At 33.9% G+C, this 23,048-nt stretch overlaps 1 protein-coding gene across 2 annotated transcripts in view; it reads right to left on the reverse strand.

The window, feature by feature from the left end:
- WDR4 (WD repeat domain 4) overlaps positions 1-23,048 on the reverse strand; it is a 51,100-nt gene continuing 28,052 nt past the window's right edge. Inside the window, exons 6-11 of one of the 2 annotated variants that reach the window (XM_036747487.1) lie at positions 14,529-14,589; positions 12,383-12,481; positions 9,974-10,038; positions 7,093-7,276; positions 6,530-6,599; positions 1-1,218 (exon numbers count right to left, since the gene is read on the reverse strand). In XM_036747487.1, the coding sequence (XP_036603382.1) occupies positions 1,085-1,218; positions 6,530-6,599; positions 7,093-7,276; positions 9,974-10,038; positions 12,383-12,481; positions 14,529-14,589 (613 nt within the window). In that variant the 3' untranslated portion in view covers positions 1-1,084. Of the gene's footprint in view, positions 1,219-6,526; positions 6,600-7,092; positions 7,277-9,973; positions 10,039-12,382; positions 12,482-14,528; positions 14,590-23,048 lie in introns of both variants that reach the window. The other variant, XM_036747486.1, reaches the window with a different exon arrangement.

Genomic DNA, 23,048 nt, shown 5'->3' on the forward strand with positions numbered 1-23,048 from the left:
CAGTTTTGAAACTAATGTTGTATTTATTATTTTTAAAAGAAATGCAAACTGCATATAATGGAAACATGCAGTTTTGCATGCAACCCGCTTTTTGCTTTTTTATAGAAACATCTATTTGTACATGTTTGTCAAGTTCAGAAAAAAAGGATCAATTTATCCTTACTTTTCACCACTCGGCACAGAAGATCTCTTTAGACATATAAAATGAATTACCAATATCTAAAATAATATTTAAGGTAAAGGTGATCGGTCATATCAGTCTCTCAAATAAACGAATTAGTGATATGTCAAAAAATATATTTTGAAATTTAAAAAATGAACATTTCATTCAATTCCTCATTATTTATCTTACTATTTTCATTTAATGCCTCCACTTTGAAATTTGTGCATCTTACATGGTCTGGCTCTGAGATATACTGGTGGGAGTTCAGGAGATTGAGGTTTTTAACAGGTGATGACTTAAAATAGCACATCTAACCTGGTGAGAAGCAAGGGGTCCCAGATTACTACCTTCAAAAAAGAAGATAACAGGCCTTGTATTCCTACTACAATTATTTATAACATCTTCAGTTAAATTTACAAACTCTATTTCTTCCCTCAATTGGAGGATAAAGTATATATACAATAAAGGACCATAGGTACAATATCATTTCCTCTTAACAAAGGATACTGCCATTTTACCCCAAACAGCTTGATTCAAGTGCCTTCCTAGATCTGAACAGCACTAACCACCACCAAGTTTAGGAGATGCAAACAGTTCACACCATTTCCTTTTTCAAATATAATGGGAGAAAGAAGAGTAAGGCAATGGATAATGTGATTTTTGCCCCCATGAATTTTTACCAGGTACTAGATTTACCGAACTAGTTTTCAAATCTCAACTCTTACTTTCTACCTGTGTGAACCTGGACAAGTCAAAACTTCTCTGAACCTATTTTCTGATCTATAAAATAAGAAGGATGGAATAGATGACCCCTAAGGTACTCAAGCTTTAAATCTATGCTCTATGACCTTCAAACAACTAGAGAAATAACTGTCACATGGGTGTCTTTCATTGCTTTTTTGTTTGCCTCTTAAGACCAAGTCAAGGATTCTTCCTTCTCTTCTTTTTCTCCAATTGCTGCTGTACTCTTTCTTCTTTTTTCTTCAAGTAATTAGTCATGTTATCAAATGTGGTCTTGTAGAGACTGCTAAAGCTGTCATCCATACCAGGGGATCCTGTGATGGGGAAAAAAGAACAATAAATAGGAAATCTTTAACAGCAGGATGCTGATATACCACCAAAACATAACTGAACCCTCTCAAGGCCCCATTATAAACTCTATCTCGTCTGGTCATAAAGTCTTCCTTTGTCCAAAGATCTGACAGAAAATTTTCCATGTTCCTCTAATATGTTATATCACCCTTTATTTGTCTAAATCATGTACCCATTTTGATTTTTTTTCTTGGTATATGGCATGAGATGTTGGTCTTTGCCTACTTTCTGCCAAAGTGCTTTCCAGTTATCCCAACAATTTTTATCAATAGTGAGTTCTTGACCTAAAGGCTTGGATGTTTGGGTTTATCAAACAATGTATTCAGGTTTTAAAATTTTGTTTTATTAGCTTTAATCGTAAATAAAAAGGAAGACTTTTTATGGATTAATCTGTATTTGGCAATTTCCTTTACTATATCCATTAGTTCTTTAGTTGAGGAAGTTGAACTTTGAAATACACTTATAGTCCAAATGTTCTAAGCCATCATTTTTAAATGATAACATCCTGACCTCTAATTTCAACGTGAATTCCTTAATGTCTCTTACCTAACTACACTGCAACTGCTAGAGTTTGTAGTACTATGACAAATAACTCAATATTACATGTCAAATAATAGCAGTTTAAATAAGTATTCCTGCTTTGTATATGTTTTTAATGGGAATGCTTTTAATGTTTCTCCATTATATAATAAGTTGGCTCTTGACTTACTTTTTACTGTGTTATGTTGAGAAAAAGTTTTTCTATACCTATTACTTGGTGTTTTTATGTTTCTGGATCATAAGTTATAAGACATTTTCTGAATCTGCTGGTATAAGGGTTTTGGGGAGATTTTTTTCCAGTTATATTTTCAAAGAATCATGGAGTTTTAGAACTCAAAGGACGTTAATGGCCATCTAGTACAACCCAAACTCAAAAAAAGAAATCCCATTACAACGTATCTGGACAAAAGGATATATCACCTAGGATATCAATGAATACCTCCAAGGAAGGGGAATATACTACCTTCCAAAGAAGACTAGTCCTATTATGGATAGTGATAATTATTAAGGAAATGTTCCTGTCATAAATCCTCATACTATTCTTGTATAAAACAAGGAAAAATGTAGGCTAGAACATAATTCACTTAGACAACTGGTTAAACATTTGGACTCAAAATAGTCTTTAATGTTTCATTGCCACCTTGGCAGGAGGTCTCCAGTGAGGAGCCCTAGGGATTTATATCTGGTTTAACATCTTTGTGAATTCACAAAAGCCATGCTCATCGGATTTGCAGATGACACAAAGCTGGATGGGATGACTGGATCAAAAAATATCTTGATGGGCTAGAACACTGGGCTGAATTTAACAAGTTAAAATTTAATAGGGATAAATGTAAATTAAAATATTTGGATTCAAAAATTCATCTTACAAAAGCTTGGTTAGATACAATTTGGAAAAGATCTAGCTTTTTTAGTGGATTGTAAACTCGGTATAAGTCAGTAATGTTATAACTGGACTTAACTATGGTAGTATTAATTGTTCTTGAAAAGTCTGAAAGAATTCTGTTGGGAAAACTTTCTCCACAAAGTTTGTTTATTTTGTGGGGAAACTTCTTTATTTACTCCTCTTATTTCTTCCTTTCCAGACTGGTTTGTTTAAATTATTAAATTCTTATTACATCAATTTTGGAAATTAATATTTTGTAAATAAGTAGCTATTCCCTTTTAGCTTTCCAATTTTTCAGACAATGGCTCTGTGTAATATTTCCTAATAATATTTTCCTTTCTTTTGTATCTGTTTTGACCTTTGCAAATGTAATTTAACGGAATGGTACTTTTTTCTCTCATTTTAAACTTGAATTTGCCTGGGGAAGGGGCCAACAACTCCTGGTTTTATCATTTATTATTCTTTCATTTTCTACTTTCTGCTCTTTCGGTCCTTAATATGAACCAGGCATCATACATTTAGAGCAGCATAGGGCCTCTGAGGAAATTTAGTCCAACCCCTTCATTTTAAAGATGAAGAAAATGATGTGCTGAAAGGCCAAATATGTCAACTTGCCCAACATCACGAATATGAACCCAGGTTCTCTGCCTTCCAATTCAATGCTCTTTCTACTGCATCATGCTGTTGTCTAGATAAGTATTTTTTTCTACTAAGTATTAGAAAGTATTACAGATAATCTTTCTATTATGAATTTAACATCTGTTTCATGCCTAAAGAGAATAGTTACATTCTTTTTATCATTATGTGAAGTCCTTATTCACTTCATTATATATTTTCTAATTTGAAGTCTTCTTTATCAAAGAAAATTACAGTTATTCTTCCTTTTTTTGAATCTCTAATAGCATGACCCACCTCAAATGAAACAGAGGTAAATCTTCCAGTCAGTGTGTTTCCTAAAAGCAACAAACTGATGTGTCTTCTGTTTCTAAAACTTCTTTTAAGGGGACAAGTTGGACTATTCACATTTATTTTATATAAAACAAAAGCAATTGATCCAACCTTTACTCTTATTCTTGAGGCTAACTAAAAGGCAGTTAAATCAATCTTAACACTATATATATTTTAACTAATCTTAACACTATATAACTATTTTAACTAAAACAATTATTAAATAAGGCATTTTATATTTCAGTTTATTAAACTATTAAGTCCTAAGCTTCCCTGAAATTTTGATTCCACGCACCCTTTTTATTATATAAGACTGTCTTTGAAATTGCCAATTCTTTTTCCTCTTCTTCCCTTTCATCTGCATTAAACAGTTTTTTTATTAGTAAATATGAAAATATCTTAATGTTCTTTAATCTTGTATAATTCATAATGCCTTTTTATAATACACTTTTTAAATAAAACTTTGATTCTATTATAGGTAGGAGAGATAATATATCTTATCCACATACGTATGTTTAGGCATGTATTAATACCTAACTACAAAGTGTTAACAGGCAAAGTAAATTACTATTCTTCTTAATTACTTATTTAGCCAGTTTTGTTTTTGCTGTTTGTGAAGAGCTCTTTAGTTGTGGATTTTTGTTGATAAATTCAACTCAAAAAAGTATTGTCACTAGATCACTGAGTACTCGGAGGGAAATACCATATAAGAAGAGTGGGAAGGTGGAAAGGGACCAAGTTATGAAGACATTAAAAGTCAAACGGGATTCTCAATTTAGTCCTGGAGATAATGGGAAAGCTAGTGAGAGGAAACAAAGTGGAGGCACCCACTGAAAATGTTTTTCTCAAGGAGTGTAGCCACAAAAGGAGTGATACAGGATGATAGCTTTTGAGGATGATTAAGTGAGGGATTTTTGAGAATAGGGAGAAACAAGGCAAATTTGTTGGTAATAAGGAAGCAGCCAGTAAATAGGCAGACAGTGATAATTAGTGAGAGTGGAATAACAGAAAGGATAAGCTGTTGGAGAAAATGAGATGGAATGGGATCACTCTTGTTTGTAGAGGGATCTGCCTTGGCAAGGAGAAGGGACACCTTTTCATGTGGGACATACTTGAAGATCATAGCAGAAGACATCTGAGTGATGTGACATTAGGAGAAGGGGAGAAGTTCTTGGTGAATGGTCTCAATTTTTCTCAGTGAAATATGAAGCAAGGTTCTCAGCTGAGAGGGTCAAGAGCAATGTAAGATTTAAGTAAGGATGAAAAGGCCTGGAAGAGTTTCTGTGGAGAATGGAATAGTGAATCAATTAAAATGCATAAAAGGATTACCTTCCTACAATAAGGCCCAGTTGAAATTATGTTACAAATTTGTAGCAGACAGTCAGCACAAAGGGAAAATAGCTTAGTGGCAGTTGTTAATGTTTTCTTGATTACCTTTTTCAGTATTAATAAGATGAGAAATATAGATATTAAATTAAAAACCAGCCTTGGATGAAGCACAGTTACTCCTTGGTCATACTGCCTGGCCAGCATGTTCTTAGGTACACAAATCATTTTTATTATTAGACTAAACAAAGCATAATTTCGAAGGCAAATCTGCATGTAAAAACAAAACTTATCATTGTCTATCACACTGCAAAATTCAAATAAAAATGATCTGTCAATAGTTTATCCATCCTAATGCCTCCCTCTTAACAAGAATAAGCAGGTAGACTGTAAACTAAAATTCAAAACATTTATCATGACTAGGTAAAGAGTTTCATACACTGAAAAGAGCTAAAAATATAAAAGTCTAGGAATATAGGATAATTAGATCCATCCCCTTCAACTCAACAGAAGAAGGGGAAGAACATGCAGAAAACAGCTAAAATGACTGGGGAATATTTATGAATGTAGCCCAAAACTTCAAAGCAATTCAACTGGCCATTATCCTTTCCTTTATCTGACCAACTTGTAATTGGCATATTCTCGGGTAAACGTAGCCTTGCTTACTCTGAGTTTGTATATTTATAAGAGTCTCCAGTTCCCTGGACCTACCTCAACATGAAACTGCATGGCCTTTAACATCTGTGAGCCAGTCAGTGGTTGGGCTTTATCTAGAGAAAACTGCCTAAACACTTCCATTAAGTGTGGTTTAACTTTGCTGATCCAGACAAATAAGGAGACTCAGCAGCTGATAGGGAAGTGAATGCACATCTTCCTGTGCCTTTCCTGAATCAGGAGGTCCAATGATGCATATACAATTCAATAAACTCTATAGTTAGATCGAATTATTATGGATTTCCTTTAATTCCTGAACCTGACTGGCACATTGAGAAAATATCTTTTACCCACACAGATTAAAGACTCTTATATCCCGTCCTGACCAGATACAAACAACAAATTAAGTCTGCCATGAGTTCACACCAACTTGGAATGAGCCCTGAGATAACTGTCTTTACATACATCTGCTTTATAAGCATGAGCTTAATAGAAACTCAGAGTTAGACAGAACCTTAGAGATCAATCAGCCTAGCCTCATTCTATGTATGAAAAGCCTTGAGGCCAACAACTGTGAAGTTCCTATTAAGACTCACAGAGTTAAGTGTCAGATCTAGGACTTAGACATAGAGGCTGACTCTGGGCAAGTCGCTTAATCTCTAAGGCAACTAGCTAAGGCTACGTTGCAGAATAGCTGCTGATCTGCCCTGGCCAAAGAAATTAACACCAAATGAAATCATAGGTGCAGACCCCTTTCCCTAAAAATAAGAATGACATGTGGTGAAGGCACTTTCCTTTTCATCCCTAGACTGAGCTAGAGAGGTAATGCTGAAAATGATCACTGGTGCCCTATGGAGTGTCAAAGAGGAGATCCAAGGAATAATTTTAGACATTATATTAATAAGTAAATATCTCACCACCTTCCACCATGGTCCAGTTCTCATGTAGATTACTGGAGATTTTCTTTAACACCTCATTTTTAGAAACAGGCTGAGGAAGACAAAAAAAATGGCAATATTTATCAGAAGTAAAATGCAAGACACATGGAGTTCTCACCATAAAGAAGAAAACAAATGTCTCAAGGAAAGCAAAAGAACTGAAATCACTGTGGGTCTATATGATGCTTTACAGTTTTCAAAGTAGTTTACATACATTATTTATTGATCCTTATAAATGATTAGGTAAGCAAGGGGGGGGGTATCATAAACCTATCTTACAGATGAAAAAAATGAAGCTAAAATAAGTGATAGGCCATAGTTAAACAGATAACAAAGTGGCAGAGCTAGGACTAGAACCCAAGCTATCACTGCTCAACTATACTATAATGCTTCTTCCTAAAAAAGTGAAAACAAAAACTGGAGTGAGGTCAAGCAAAAAATTTTAAGAGAAACTGAAAGTATGCTGCACAGAACTCATATTGTACATCCTTAGTCTACATAAATATGAATAGTATTTACTGTTATTTAAAAAGCATGTTTCTTACCTGCCACTCTCCATTCTCAAGGTGATAGAGCAAAACTGGCATTTCTCTACATTCTTGTAAAACCCAAAGCCCTTGCGTTTCCTCAAAAGCAATGTCCCACACTCTGTGATTAAAGGTAAGGTGTCGTTTGTATATCAACTGTTTCTTGGTGTCATCAAGTTGGAAGATGTAGATTACAGGAATACTTTTAAGGAAGAAAAAGAAAGATTAAAAAAAGGTACCTGTAAAAAAGGTACCTGTAACTAGACTCACCTGGGTCTAACAATTCACATGCAAAAAATCTAAGGGTTTTAGTGAAATGCAAGAGCCTACACCGTGACTCAGGGCAGGGGATGGCTATTTGCTTTCATAGTCAAATTTCCTTGGGATTGAGAATATGAAGGTTGTAGCATCAGAAAGAGAAATCCAAAACTGTAATTGTATTCTTTTAAAGCTATTATGATACTCAAAGATTCCTGTATATATTTTTACAAGCTTACAATTAAGCACATAGTTTTATATATGCCAAGTTTTTTAAAAGCCTCGCCCTTTGAATTCAAAGGTTAGATAGTATCAACTTCACCATGGCCCATCACACTGTTCTTCTCTCATTAGCAACATTCACTGTCAAATTATATAATATCAGTGGCTTGTTGTACTGTTTTATCAGGGGCGATGTGGCCAACAATCATAATGAGACAGCTAATGGGGATCAGGACAACGCCAACAGTGAACAGATACTATGCTTACATGTACTTTGTATGCTCCTGTGACATAAGATATTCATCATCAATCAACAAACATCCATTAACTGGCTACTAGTGCCAGGCAATGAGGACACAAAGACAAAAGCAAAACATAAGTACTAGATCCTTTATTAACCTGATTGCTAAAGAAAGACTAATTTCACAGAGTAAAGAAAGACTACTTTCACTAGATAATCTTCCATCTATAAACTACCAAATGCTTAATAATTAAGACAAAAGTAGTCTTTCAAAAATATTTGAAATTCTATCCTCTTCTTATATTTGTAGTTGGGCCTAGAGTTCCCTGAATAATTCCAGTTGATTTCACAAATATAACTATATGCCTAGACAAAAAAACAAATAAAGGTGTTGAGTAGCAAGAAATATGAATAATAAACACATCTGCCAATTCCTACTGAAATCAAAACATTCAGCATGCCAGAAAATCCATACTACTCTATGACTGTCCCAATTATCTTTGTTGAAATATGACCATGAAGAAATCAATTTGAGGCCCCTGCCACACTTAATGTAATGTACAATAAAGATAAGGTGAAAAGAAGACTGAAGGCATTTTGGAAACTGGAAGATGATTTTGTCAATCCCATTCTCCTCCTTTAAACATTAACTCAATCTGTTTTATCCTTCAAAATCCAATGTTTTATTTTAACAAATAGCCAAAGAAAAGCTGTAACAAGTACACTCCCAAAACAGTGTATTAATGAACATTTCTTTGATTAATGCACATTTCTTTGATTAATGCCAACATTCTACCTGTGATGTTATGTGATTGTGAAATATGGAACACCAAAATCTCTTCCGAAGAATGAAACTTGAAGGCAACGACAGGGCGCTAAAGAAACGTACAGTTGGCATAGATGCGGGAAAGACAGCTAATAATGACGTGTGCACTAAAAACGGCGGAAAAGATAGCGTCTAGGAAATATACAATCAGAAAAGGAATTTAATTGAACATGTACTGCAAATAAAGGATGGGCAGCCCAAGTATTGGTATACAGATAAAATTAAAAACACTACAATGAAGGCAGGTCTCAAGCCCAGTGATTGGATTCTTTATGACCAATTTATGGGAGACATCAATAAGTTACACAGGATGAGAAAGTCAGTTATGATCTGCATCAAGTGGAGGGAATACCACACTGAAAAGATCACATATCCACTAAAGCACTGAGTTACAATTATATTAATAAAGCAGACAGTGTAAGCACACACATTCTCATGTAATAGTCCAAATTCACTGGAAGGAGGAATTTTGACACAGAAGCAGTTATTAAGATTTTCCAAATCGAAATCTAGCTTTAGAGTAACATAGCACCCAAATTAGAGGGGAAAGGTCTAATGAAATAATAAGCATATTTTCCCATTTTTTTTGGTATACTCAAATTCTTAAATAGATTTGTGCTTTTATTTATGTGGATATTCCCACCAATCAAGTAGACTGCTATTCAACTATGACCATGTACCCTTTGTTTCTCTTTTTTATGTCCTCGTACAGCAGGGACACAAAAGTAGGGGAGTGGCAGTTTTCAATGATTTTCCTCACTTTCTCTTGACATTGCAAGAATACTTGTGGCATATACGTACCATATAACAGCTATCCCTAAAGTTTTGTCATATAATCATATATAAAACATCCCTCTCTTAGATGATGTCCTTCACTTGGGTTCTTCATTGAAGCATTCTCACATCTACACTGCCTGCTGTGCAGTACTGAAAATTTTGGACTAACCAAGAATATAGTAAAAAAAAACAAAAACTGGATTTAAAATGTTTATTGTTCAAAACATAACATGGAGGTAGATGAAACTATGGATCTCATCCATCAATGTAATGTGTGTGTATGTATATGTGCACATACACAGACACACACAGACACACGCGCACACGCACACACAGACACACACCCCTTGGCTAAATAATACAAATGGATAGGGAATTGGACAGAGACTTAAACAGAACAGCTCTTCTAATAACTCCAAAGATCTCCCTGCCTCAAAGATGAAGGCCCATTTTTAATGACAATATTCCACTAGCATTGTCATATGCCTGCAAGTCATGGTACACTATAGTCTCCAATGAACTAAGATTTATGGCATGTGACAAGGAAGACCAATAACAATCATGTGGTACCTTACCAGTCACATAAAATCGCAATGTAGTTTTCTTGGCAATAGTAAGTTATCCTTGACACTGCAAATATCTGGAATAAAAAAAGAGACACTGGTTAAGGAGAACAGAAGTTGATCTATAGAAGGAATTATGTACCCCTTCACTGGCTACACTTTTCTTTCTTCCCTATCCTGATGTCTTGGTAAAAAGTTCAACTCTACACTATCCTCGTCTTTCCTATCTTCTTCTTTCAAGTTCCTTGTCTCTTTATCCCCATGCCAATCAAGCCCTGCAATGCCTCAACCCTGGATTACACCCACCATCCACTGCCTTCACTTCTGTTCAAGGACTGCTGAACAAAGCTAGAGAAAATTCATGAATCAGACTGACTGGGTCCAGCACAAATTTATGTTACATAATCTATAATGAGGCTTTGATTCCCTATCCTCACTCAATACAATGGCTTAAAAGCCATATATTCAGACGTCCAGTTATTCAGTTTATGAGCTCTGAGATAGTTTACCACGACTGTTACTATCACAAAAAAGAACACAAAAAGCAATGAAAATATTTTCAACATGAAATACTCTGAGCCACCATATATAAATAGCACTTGAACAATGAGGATCCACTCTAAACAAGAAATCACAGAAGAACAGCATAATGGAATTGAAAAAAAAGATAAATTCATTGTTTAAAAAAAAGAAGAAAAAACTTTCTGAAGTTTGTTACATGATGCAAGCTAAAACATCCAAGAAAGATGTAGGAAGACTCATAGACAATCACTACACTGACTCCTGTTTCTAATGTGTTAGTGAATACTCTAAATTCTAAGGTTTGCATACATTAAAGACACTCCAAACATAATAAATAAATGGCTATTATGTAATACCACATCAAGGGATTCAAACAAGGAATTCTCGTGTCAAATCTAGTGCTTTATCCACTATACTACATTTAGTTTGAAGAGATATTTGAAAACGTTAGAAAACAGTTTTGAAGATTTCTAGAGATAAAATGAATTGGAAAAATCACTGTACGGCCTATCGATTGCTTGTGAATTCTAAGATTTCACCTGTGTCCTTGCCTATTAGGCAAGTCTCTTAACCTCAAATTTCTGTATCTCTAAGATCTGTCATCACAGAGATTTTGAAAATCAAGAACTTAAAGCATTTGGCTTAGAGCAACCATGAAAACAGAAATAGCCAATCAAAAGGCAAAAAAAAAGGGGGGGGGGGAGTGAAGCAGCCCGCATAAAATTAATTAATTTCCATAACTGAAGCTCAAAAAATAGAAACAAATCAGGGAGTAAAGCTATGAGCCTAAAAGTATCTGTAAATTAAGATACCAGTGGCCATGTCCTAATATTGTTTAAAGACATCAAATCAGAATTCAGGAGAGGCCTTATGAGTCCAAAAAAATGAATCAGAGGTTCTTAATTTGGGGGGGGGGGGGATCATGGAACTGCATGGCAGTCTGATGAAGCTTATGAGCCCCTTCTCAAAGTAACATTTTTATATACACAAAACAAAATACATATGATTACAATGGATACCAATTATAATGAAATGCAGTTATCAAAAACCATTTTTTTAAAAGTTCACTGTTTTAAGATTAACGACTCCTGCTGGTCTTAATTCAAATTTCATAGATGAGAAACTATCTAAGGCACAGAGAGAAGTGACTCATCCATGGTCATGCATCTAAGAAGAGACTAGAAGCCAGGAGTCCTGACTCTTAAGCCACTGTTCTTTACATCACACAACTCAGGTGGCACATTGGGACCTTACCAGACAATATGAGGACATGGCCACCAAAGCTCAATTCTTGGCTTAGCACTAGCTGAGCTAGGTGCTTTAGTAAAGTAAGCCATTTCTAGCCTTCCTCTGATTCACTTTCCCAAACTGGAAAAATGAGTTAACTATCATGCCTTGACTATCATAGTAGCACAATATATCTACAAAAAATACCTTTGAAAGATTGGAAAATATTTTTAGAGTGGCAGTGCTAAATCTACTACAATACTAATTGCTTTTGAAACCCCATTCTTTACTAATTTCAAAGACATTGCTAAACAGGATTTTTAAATTTTTACTGACTGATTCTGGCAAGCAGTATCAATTCCTTAGTAAGATTAGACACATTTGAGTAAAAAATTTCTTTTAATGACAACCTAGAGTGATTGATAAAAAGATTTTCTGTGTAATGACAACTGATCAATGGAAATCAACAACAAAAAAAATCAACTACAAAATGGATTAGCAAGGACAAAAAAAGTGTTTCCAATATTTTTAACAAATAAAATTAACCCTGCAAGAAGTCTACTATTGATACTAAACATTTTTAGCTTTCTTTTTAACTTAGTAGAATCAATGCAACACAATAAAAGGCTAGAAGCATGTTAACAAAAACAAGGTTAAAATCACAAACCCCACCTTCTCACATGAGGTTGCCTCAGGACTTCTCAGTTTGTTGAGATGATAGCACTGCAATTCTTTTCCAATTTTGTATTCCCAGAGTCTCAGAGTACAGTCCTACATATATTCAAAAAAGACAGTAAGATTCATTACTATAAGCTTCTGTCCGTTGCATACCACCCAAATCACATTAAATCTTATATATATATATATATATATATATATATATATATATATATATATATATATATATATATATATATATATATATATATATATATATATATATATATATATATATATATATATGATGGAATGAATCCTTAAAAAGTTAAGGTTTGCACTGGTCATAAGATATTTAAACAATATTTTTATAAATACACAGATTCTATAAAAGTATCAGTTTCACAAATTTGACTGTTGTAGACACCCTTATCAACAGTGTAAATTAACTGCAACCAATCTGAAGATTTCTGTGACTGTGTCTATAATTTGGTACCACATACAATACAGAATGACAGAAAAAAGACTACCTTTAGGTATGTGAAATAAGATTGTAAATTAGTAAATCTGTAAAATCAGTAAACTGTAAAAAATTTTCATATAAAAAGAAAATGGACTGAAAGGCAATAAGAGAGGAAGTGAGAAAATTTCAGCAGATTAGTTTGTTCTTGTGCCAAACCAAAAAAATGGAGTATTTCTCCAACTGGAAAAGATCAAAAATTGTTCTCACATAGGGCATATTTTACAATGGTGCTTCTGTTCTATGACGTTTCAACCAAAAGTCATCAAGAGTATACTATAATAAAATCAGAAATTGATATTAATGTGTATAGCTTTATCATTGAATTTTAGGATAAAACTAATACCACTTATCTTATCCAGTGTCTACCCCAATGGGTCTACAAATAATAAGCAACTTAATAAACATTTACTGAATTTTGAAAGAACTGCATCATAAAATTTCCGTTGTTCATAGCAAAATTCAAAGAAGACTTTAAGGCACTAGGAAAGCAAGGCCTTAACAAAGTGAAAGAAATGTAAAAACTCAAGAAACTTAGATATCGATGGAAATCAACAAAAAAAATCAACTAGAAAATGGATTAGCAAGGACAAAAAAAAATCATGAAAGACAAAAACATGATTTTGGATTGATAAAAGAAAAGTAGAAAAATTGAAGCAACAAAGAAGAAAGTTCATGGACAAATGTAAGGCTTCTGAAAGTGAATGAAACTATTTTCAAAACCTTGCTAATAATTTAGAAACCTTCATTTTGACATAACTATCGTAATTAATTAAGATTAATTACGTAATTAAGATAAACACCTTTGTGAAACATAATTAATCTCTTTTTATTTAGCAGCTGAGTTTTTGGGTGCTGTTTTTTAAGACAAAGAAGTTGTTAATATTAAAAATAAGAATGCAACTGTAACAACTCTTAGAATCTCAATAATTCGAAAAGCTGTGATTTCATTAAAGGCTGCCTCTAAGTAAGCAGACCACAACTTCCCTATGAAACAATGAATGAGCTTTGTTAGTCTCTGTGGCTAAAAAATGTATCACTTAGTGATGAGTCTCTCCAAAATTGTAAGGCTGGACCTTGAACAACAGTTCAGTATGAGGCCTATACTGAAAGGTTTTGCAAAATGTTAGCACCTGTTTAAGCTTGCTTTCAGGTCTCAGACTTCAAAAACTGGGTAACTTTGCATGACATGATGCGGCATCCACTGCAGTAGATACTGGAATAATAAACCTTAGTACCTTACTAAGGTAAGAACACTACATTCTATACATTCTTACATTTTGCACTTCTGTACAATCTAAATGTCCTGGAGATTCAGAAAGTCTCCCTCTTATCTCCCTCGTCTGAGATAATGATGGCATTTTTAGAACTAATGACAGTAATCAACATAGATCAAGTCCATGTCAGGATCAATTAAAAGAGCTATGAAATTAATATTTTCTATCTAATAAACTGCTGGAAACAAGAACTACAGCTACTTCTTTATCTTAGTGGGGGGAAAAACCACAAGCATCATCTAGGCGTACTGAACAAAAACAAAAACAAAAAGCCTATCTCTAAAAGAACCTCCAGTTGTAGCAACAAACCACATACTTATCTAGGGGGGAAAAAAAGAATAGGAGAAATGATGAAAATACCTACCCCTGAGGTAGATAATAACAGATCTGGATGGTTTGGCACCACGAATATTCTGCTCACAAACCTAAGGATAAAAAGATTGACATAAAGATGTTAAACTTTTATCAGCCATGCTATCTATGCCAAGCATACTCATCAGCTACACGTGTAATCAGTTACAAAGCAAATAAAGATTTAACTGTCCTCAGAAAATCGCCTTCCCTCATCCAGTAACTCTAGCTCCCCCCAAACTTAATAAAATCAGGGCAAGAGGGAAATTATTTAGTAACTTCATGACAAAATATATACATACAAAATTAGTAGTATCACAGGCTTTAGGGCTAGAGGAGACTAGAGATAGTCTATTTCGATTCCTCCTTTCTTCTAACTCATTTTACATTTGAAGATACTGAGGTCCAGAGCTTAAATCTTACACAGGGTCAAACAAATAGCAACAGAACCAGGATTTGAAGTCTAAATGCAGTATTCTTTCCTTCATACCATGCTGCCTCCCGTTATGTGTTATTCTTTGATACAGCCAAATAAACAGCATTTAGATTTCTACAAGGGATGGTATATGCAGACCTCAGGATACCATCTTATGTTCCACAACAATTAATTATCTAGAACAATGATTCTCAAACTCTAGTCTGCAAGCCCGTGGAGGGCCCCAAAACCCCTTTTTACAATCCACAAGGTCAAAACTATTTTCATAATACAACTAAGACATTCCTCTACTTTTTCCAATTATGTATTTGTACTAGGCCAGATTTTCTTCATATAGTTCACCCAAAACAATATGTTACAATGGTTTGATGGCAGAAGCAGATAGGAAAAACTAGCTTTCTTCTCAGAAGTCCACATAATAAGGAAATTTGCAAAAATACATAAAACAATGTCATTCATTTGGCTATTTTTGTTTCTGAACATAAAAATATGGTTATTTTATGTTAACATGTAGTAGTTTTGTTATTTTTGATTAACAGATTTTTTTAAACAGTATAAATATTAAGAGATATAACTCACATAAACAAAAGGTCTTTGGGGTCCTCAATAATTTTCTAAAGTATAAAAGGGTCCTGAGACCAAAAAGTTTGAGAACCACTACTATGAAATACCTAACTAGTAGTGACATCATCTTTCCTATTTCAGATTCACAATCATTAGTAGTATTAGAATAATTTTTCCCAAATCTCTCTTCCTTGATCCAAGAAAGATTCTCCAAAGGTCTAAAACTACCTGAATCAGTCTATAACATGTATAAAAGACATGGCAGAGTTTATGGACAATATCCAACACTGTGTATGACATGATAGTTCATTTTCGATTCTACAATCCAGGTAACAATTGTAGTAACTACATGGACCCTTTCTTGTTTATACATAGATTTTTTTCACAATCAAATTACTGCAAAATTGGGCCAAAGCCAAGGTCTATGTAGTTTGTCATTCTATAACAAAGTATATGGAAGAGTAAAGTTGTCCTCTCTGATTTCAAGATCAAAGATTTAAGATATACTTGAAACATCTTGGTTCTTAAATATTTCAGTATAGAGCTTAAAGACATGAATTTATCAGAATATTTTTTAAAATGTAAATTGTATTTTTAGCCTGTCTCTTCTTTGGAGAAATAAGTTTTATAATTTCATCACTTTTTTTAAACCCTACTATCTTTTAATCTGATATAAATTAGCGTAAGTTTCCTCGTGCTACCATTATATTACTAAGGATATAATAAATTGGTTCATGCTTAACTTGTCTGTTCATGATTTATACATGTCAAGTAAGTCCACTCTCAAGCCTTTTTAAGCTGACCTCTGTCTAGGCAGATTGTCTAGAGCAGTAAATTCTAAGTGTTTTTGGTTATGCACTTCTATAAGTTAAAAAACTCTGAGAACACACCAATGTGTATATTTACTTAAAAATTATATACATCTAACACTGCACTAATAATTATGAACATTATAAAATTTACTCAAAATAGAAAATTTTAAAGGATGAGATAAAGATGAAATTACATTTGATTCTAGATTAAATAGGAAACTAGTAGAGTTTACTGAGTCAGGGAGTAAGTAACATGGTTTAAGAAAATTAATGCTTAGGCAGCTGTACGGAAGATGGATTTTAAAGCAAGAGATAGGTTAGAAAGACTAATTAGGAGGCTATATTCCAAGTGCACCATGATGAGAGCTTGGAGGCTTGAGTGAGTAGTAAAAAAAAAGAGCTATAATGAGGTAGAAACAAGTTTTCACAACTTTTTAGAAAGGAGAAGAGAGGAAGAGCCTTCCCAAAAATTTCACAGGTAAAGCAAAAATGTTCATTAACATCACTACCATTTAGCATAGTGTCAAAAATGCTAGCCATAGCAATAAGTAAAATAAATTGAGAGAATAAGTATATACTGACAAAGAAACAAACTATCACTTTTGCAAATGATACTATCAACAACCTACATAACCAGAGTCAACTAAAAATTTAATTGAAAAAAACTGGTAACTTCGGAATATTAGTACATAAAAATAACCCACAAAAATATTGACCCTTTTGATGAAAAACTTAGCAGAAGTAGAATTCTTTTGTGAATCCATCAGGATCAGTAATTTTTTTCACTCCCTCTGGTAGTTCATTTACAATTATTTCTATTTCTAAGACTGGATTAAGGTTTCTATTGGGTCTTTTGTTAGTTTAGGTATTTTACATTTTTGAAGGAATTCCTTTTTTTGGTATTGTTATGGTAACATATAAATAAGTTTTGATAAATTTTTTGTAGTTCTGATTTTGATGTGAATTCATCTTGTTCATTTGATGATTGGACTTTTAATCAAACTGTCTAAAGAGTTTATCATTTTTATTAGTTTTTTTTAAATCAGCATTTAATTTTATGTATCATGTCTACTGGTTTTTGGTTTCGAGTTTATCTATTTCTCCTCTAATTTTTAATATGTCCTCTTCAGTCAGTGTTCATGTTAGGGAGGTTTTTTTTTACCACTTTTCTAATTTTTTAAAATATAGATTTAGTTTATTCACACATATGACCATTCCCCAACAGATGGAGGGGTAAAGGAATCTGGACAGAAAGTACTCACAAGAAGAATTATGAATGACAACTATATGAAAGAGTGCTACAAATTACTAGTAAGAGAAATGCAAACTAAAACAATCTTATGGTTTCACCTTACACCCTGCAAACTGGCAATGATGTCAAAAGATGGAAACAGCCCCTTCCCACACTCTCAGGTTCACACATTGCTTGAGATAGCAGTGTTAAGGGACTTTGATTTCTAGGACAGAAAAACTAGGATAGCCAAAATGAAGAAAAGAAAGGAAATAAAAACTAAAACAAGAAAAAAAATTGTGGAAAAAAAATCAAAAAGAAAGGACAGCAACAAGAAGAAATTAACAATAAGTTAGAAGAGCCTGAAGAATCTAAGGGGCTTACTCCAGTAGAACGAGAAGATAAACTACTTAAGAAATTGCAGGAAGAAGAAGGCTTCAGGTTAGCAAAAGGAACCTTTAGTGTTAATAACAATCTGCTCTGGATGCTATAAACCCATCTTCAAGTGAAGACTTCACATAGTTTGGAAAGATATTAAAATATGAAATTATACAATATGAAAAATCTCTATATTTTGCCAGTTTCTTGAAAGTCCTCGTTGTATATTCATTAGAAAGTGATGATTTGAAAAACATCACCAATTTACCAACAATGCTAAAAACAGGAAAAGCAAAAGCAAAGACAAATAAAAAAAGAAAGGTGTGCTTCTAGGAGAAAGATTAAAAGCTACAATGAAAAACAATCTTACATACTATGGTGGCTATGATGGAAGAAAGGTGCAAGCCTTGGAAAAGACTTTCAGTGACATTTCATCTCTCCATTATCTTCTGTTACTCACAGTCCCTTCAATATATAGCACAAGATCCTTTCCTTTCAGTTCTGCCAAATACTATAATCAGCACTGTATCATTTTTTCCTGGTCACTTAAACCCCCTGACATTTACACACTAATGCAATAGGGAACTGGGTTCTTGGTGCCAACGGGTTAAAACTGGGAAACTCAGTTGCTCCTAAATATCAATAAAAGAAATCATAATAATGCTGTTATTATTGCTATTTCTTTCCAAGGCAACAAAGTCACTAAACTGGAAAACAGTTCCTATGTGATTTTTAAAATTGTGTAATATTCACCAGTACCACTCAACAATGCAGCCTAAATCATACATCCTTGAACTATCTCGAATCTTCTCCAAAAAAGTAGTTCACAAAAAGCATCTTTCTAAAAATTTTTTTGTCTCAAGATGGAGTATGAGGATTTTTAAAACACATAGTAATGACTGCTTATTTCAGAATTAGAATATTGTGCCTGAAATGGCTACTAGTCTGACACTTTAAAAATTAAGTAGCCAAAACCTATCAATCTGAAAGCCACAGATGCAATGTCTTTATTACTGCATTTGATAAAACCTTCAACTTATCGTATATCTAATGAATGAAGAATCTAGTCTATATTTACTGGAATATTTCTACTAATGAGGCTATAAAAGGGAGTGGGGGGGAGGGGAGCCTTTACCTGTTTTATTTTCCTGATTTAAAACATCTGAGAAAATTTTGCTCTCCTAGGCTGAAATACAACAATTCACATAGGGTTTTAGCATTTCCTTTCTTTTACAAAAAGCAATTTAAAAAACAACAAAAGTACAACTTAGTAAATTGTTAGGTTAACAATTATGACATCTGCACTGTTTTACAAAGTAACTAATTTAATAAAATCACTATTATGAGAAAAAGACAGGAATATTTAATCCGTGAGATGTTATGGAAAATTAGCAACACTGATGCACTGTGTAGAAGGTAATTAATAATAACTGAGGAAACAATCTAAGCAAAAGAAATTTGTTGGTTACACAATTAGAATAAATGGGTTAGTGGACTCCCCAAAGACCAAAGACCCTGAAAATTGAGTGAAGCAGATTTTTATACATAAAAAACAATTGATCCTATAACACCAATTAACTATAATAAAAACAGTAAACCAGGATACAAAATTAGATCACCTAATTTCTAACTGGAGGAAAGATTAGGGGCTTTCCAAGTTGGGAAGGGGAAAGTCAAGCTGGGAGGGAGAAGAGTAGGTTTCAGGGTCTTCTATTCATAAAATTAAAAGATGCTGATTAATTGCATCCATCTATATCCATAAGTAATAGATGGTTTCTATAATCTAGTTTCTTATGATAAGGATGACTAACAGAAAAACAACAAAAGAACACACGTGGCAGCACAAGATGGAATCAGTGTTCATGGATCTGGTCTTTTGATTCCCACACGAAACCAACTCCATTTTGTAACTGGTAGTCATTTTATTTCATCAATTGCTGATGGAGCTTTGAATCAGGACAATAATAATTATGTAAGTAAAGTGACTAAACTATCTTACCCAGAGACTCTACTAGTAGGCTAATAAGGCCATCCATAAGAAGAAATCTCCCACGTACACCAAAGTATTTATAGTAGCACTTTTTGTGCCAGCAAATGATTAAACACAAAATAGATGACCATCCAGTGGTGAATGGGTGAACAACTGAGGGTAAATAAATGTAAAGGAATATGTAAATGAAAAAACTATATGGCCCCCCCCAAAAAAAATCAAAGGCGTGTTGCAAAATTCAAAAAACAAGTATAACTTAAAAGAAGAGATATGAGATGATACTCCCATCCCATAGGTTTTCTTGCATTTATTATTTATTGGAGGCTATTAGGGTTAAGTGACTTGCCCAAGGTCACAGCTAGTAAATGTCTGAGGCCACATTTGAACTCAGATCTTCCTGATTCCAGGGCTGGTGATTTACCTACTGTAGTTCGTAAGTGTGGTAAATGGCACATATTTTCAGACTTTTCCAATGTATTGATCAGTTTTCTGGATTTTTCTCTTTAAAAAATGTTATTGAATATATGAGATGGCTCTCTGGGAAGGAGAAAGAAAGGAAAACTAGGAGAAACTATAATGATATTTTTTTTAAAATCATCAACAAAAACAAAAATTTTTAATGGCTCCCTTTCACATCGCGGGAACAGCTCTTAACCAAAAGAGGAGATACAGATAATCACAGAACATAAAGGAGACATATATGTTATATGACAGGAAATAAAAATATTTTTGCACAAAAGCAGTACAGATACTATTAAAACAGACACAATAAACAAGCAAAAAAGTCTTACAAAAAGTTAATAAAAACAGAAAATAACAAATGTTAGGCACAATCCTTGTGGGGAAAACTGCCAATTGATCCAACCATTCTGGAAACCAATTTTGAACTATACCCCAAAAAGCCAATAAATATGCACATCCTTTTGCCTCAGTGATACTACTACTACTACTACCACTATTACGGCATGTTTCTCAAAGAGACCAAAGATATACAAATAGATTCCAACATAAAATACTTATAATAGCACTTTTCTTGAAGCAAAGAAAAGGAAACAATAACTACAATATGAAAAATTAATTTGGGTGTCAATCACAAAAATAACTACAAAATGCACAAAATATTTGGGAGTTAAATCTACCAAAGTTCACTCAATACTTTTATAGATTCAATTATAAAATGCTCCTCAAAGAAATAGACTAATTTAAATAGATGGAGGAATATTCAATTCTCATGGCTGGGCCCTCTCAATATAATGCAAATGATAACATTACCAAAGAGAACTGACAGATTTAGTACTAAGTGCTAACCACTACCCTAAACACTATGGACAATTTTGCTGGTACTATCAACAGCAAAAAAGGCAGAGGAACAGATCCCATCCAACAGATGCATTAGGATGCTTCTCCAACACTGTCTGTTCCCATTTTTATAATCTTTGTCAGTTAGTTGGATGTGAGGTGAATCTTAGGGTTGTTTCAATACATATCTTTCTTATTCTTAGTGATCTGGAACATTTTTTTTCATATTTTTTCCAACTCTTATCAAAACTATTTGATACAAATATTTTTGTTCAATCTTCTGATTCCTTTCTTTTCCTAAGAGAATTATATTTGTGCAAAAGCTTTTAATTTCACATAATTAAAGTATGCATTTTATGTTTTACAATTCCCCGTTCTTTGTTTTGTAAGAATCCATCCCCTACTCATAGTTGTGAAGAATATATGATCTGATTCTATTCCAATTTTCTTAGAATACGATCTTTAATATTCAGGTCACATATCCAGTTTGAATTTATTGTGGAATATGGTATAAGATGTTGATCTAAGCCTAATATCTGTATTCCATTTTTCCCAGAAGTTCTTACCAAATAAAGAGTTCTTTTTTAGATAACTTATGGTTTGGAGTTTACTAAGTTCCACTATTTCTGATTTATGGTTTGGGGTTTATTGAGTTTATTCTCCCCAACCCTGACCAGTGAGTTGAGGGGAATGAATGAGGATACAACTAGTATTATAAAGGGTGGCCAGGTTTCAGTAACAGTCAAAATATGAGAGGAAGAGATTTAGAATGAAGGGAGGTCTGTTGCCTATGAAACAGACATCCCAGAGGGCACACAGGGTAAAGGATAGATTATATTTAGTTGGCATTTAGGAGTGAAAGGGTTGGGGGAATGGGAACAAAGAATCAAGTGGTCGGGACAAGGAATCAGATGGCAGGGAATGGGAAATAGGGTTTGGATGATGTCCTAGAGGGGTACAGAATCACTGGGATGTGTTGGGTCTGATCAGGTGAGAGAATAAGAGTGGAAGCGCCACTCCTCTTTTTAGAGCATACTGAAGATCAGGCTGGAAATGAGTAGAACACAAAGTGAAAGGAAGGTGGTCACACTCGAAGCTCCATTTCATTACTCTCTTCCCTCCAAAGGCTGGACATTAGGGAGGAAATTGCAGAAGGAAATGGAAGTGGAATCTGGATTGCAAGAGAAGAGAGTACCACTCCCACTGACTTTTCCTCCTTCTCTTCCCTCACAGAACAGGCTCAGCAGGAGATGGAAGGTCTTTGCACCAAAGGTTTTCCACATCAAGGTTAGGAGACTACGATGTCTTTAAGAGGTACAAGTTGCCTTATGCTCCTAGAGATGGAAGCCATTCTGCCAGCCTGACAGTCTTTCTTCTGGAGACAAAAGCAGCAGGAGATGGAAGGCTCTCCTACCACTTGAGACTGGAAATATGACTGGGATAAATTCACCCATAAGAATGGCAAAATGGATTAGAAACCAGAATCCAACAATATGTTGTTTTAAAGAAACATAGTTGAAACAGAAGATTCAAATAAAGTTTTTTTAAAGGGGGGGGGCACAGAGAGGGACCAGAACAGTATATATTATGCTTCAGGTGAAGTAAAAAGGGAGGGTGCAACAATCATACTCTCAAGCAAAGCAAAAGTAAAAACAACTTATTAAAAATATACACAGGGAAACAATATTTTGCTAAAAAGTGAACGAAATGAATATAAATAACATCAATATTGAACATATATTCACCAAACAATGTAGCATCAAAATTCTTGAAAGTTAAGAGTTGCAGGAGGAAATAGTAAAACTCTAATATTGGAGGGGCAG

This window comes from Trichosurus vulpecula, chromosome 2 (genome assembly GCF_011100635.1).
Source record: "Trichosurus vulpecula isolate mTriVul1 chromosome 2, mTriVul1.pri, whole genome shotgun sequence".
Lineage (NCBI taxonomy): Eukaryota > Metazoa > Chordata > Mammalia > Diprotodontia > Phalangeridae > Trichosurus > Trichosurus vulpecula.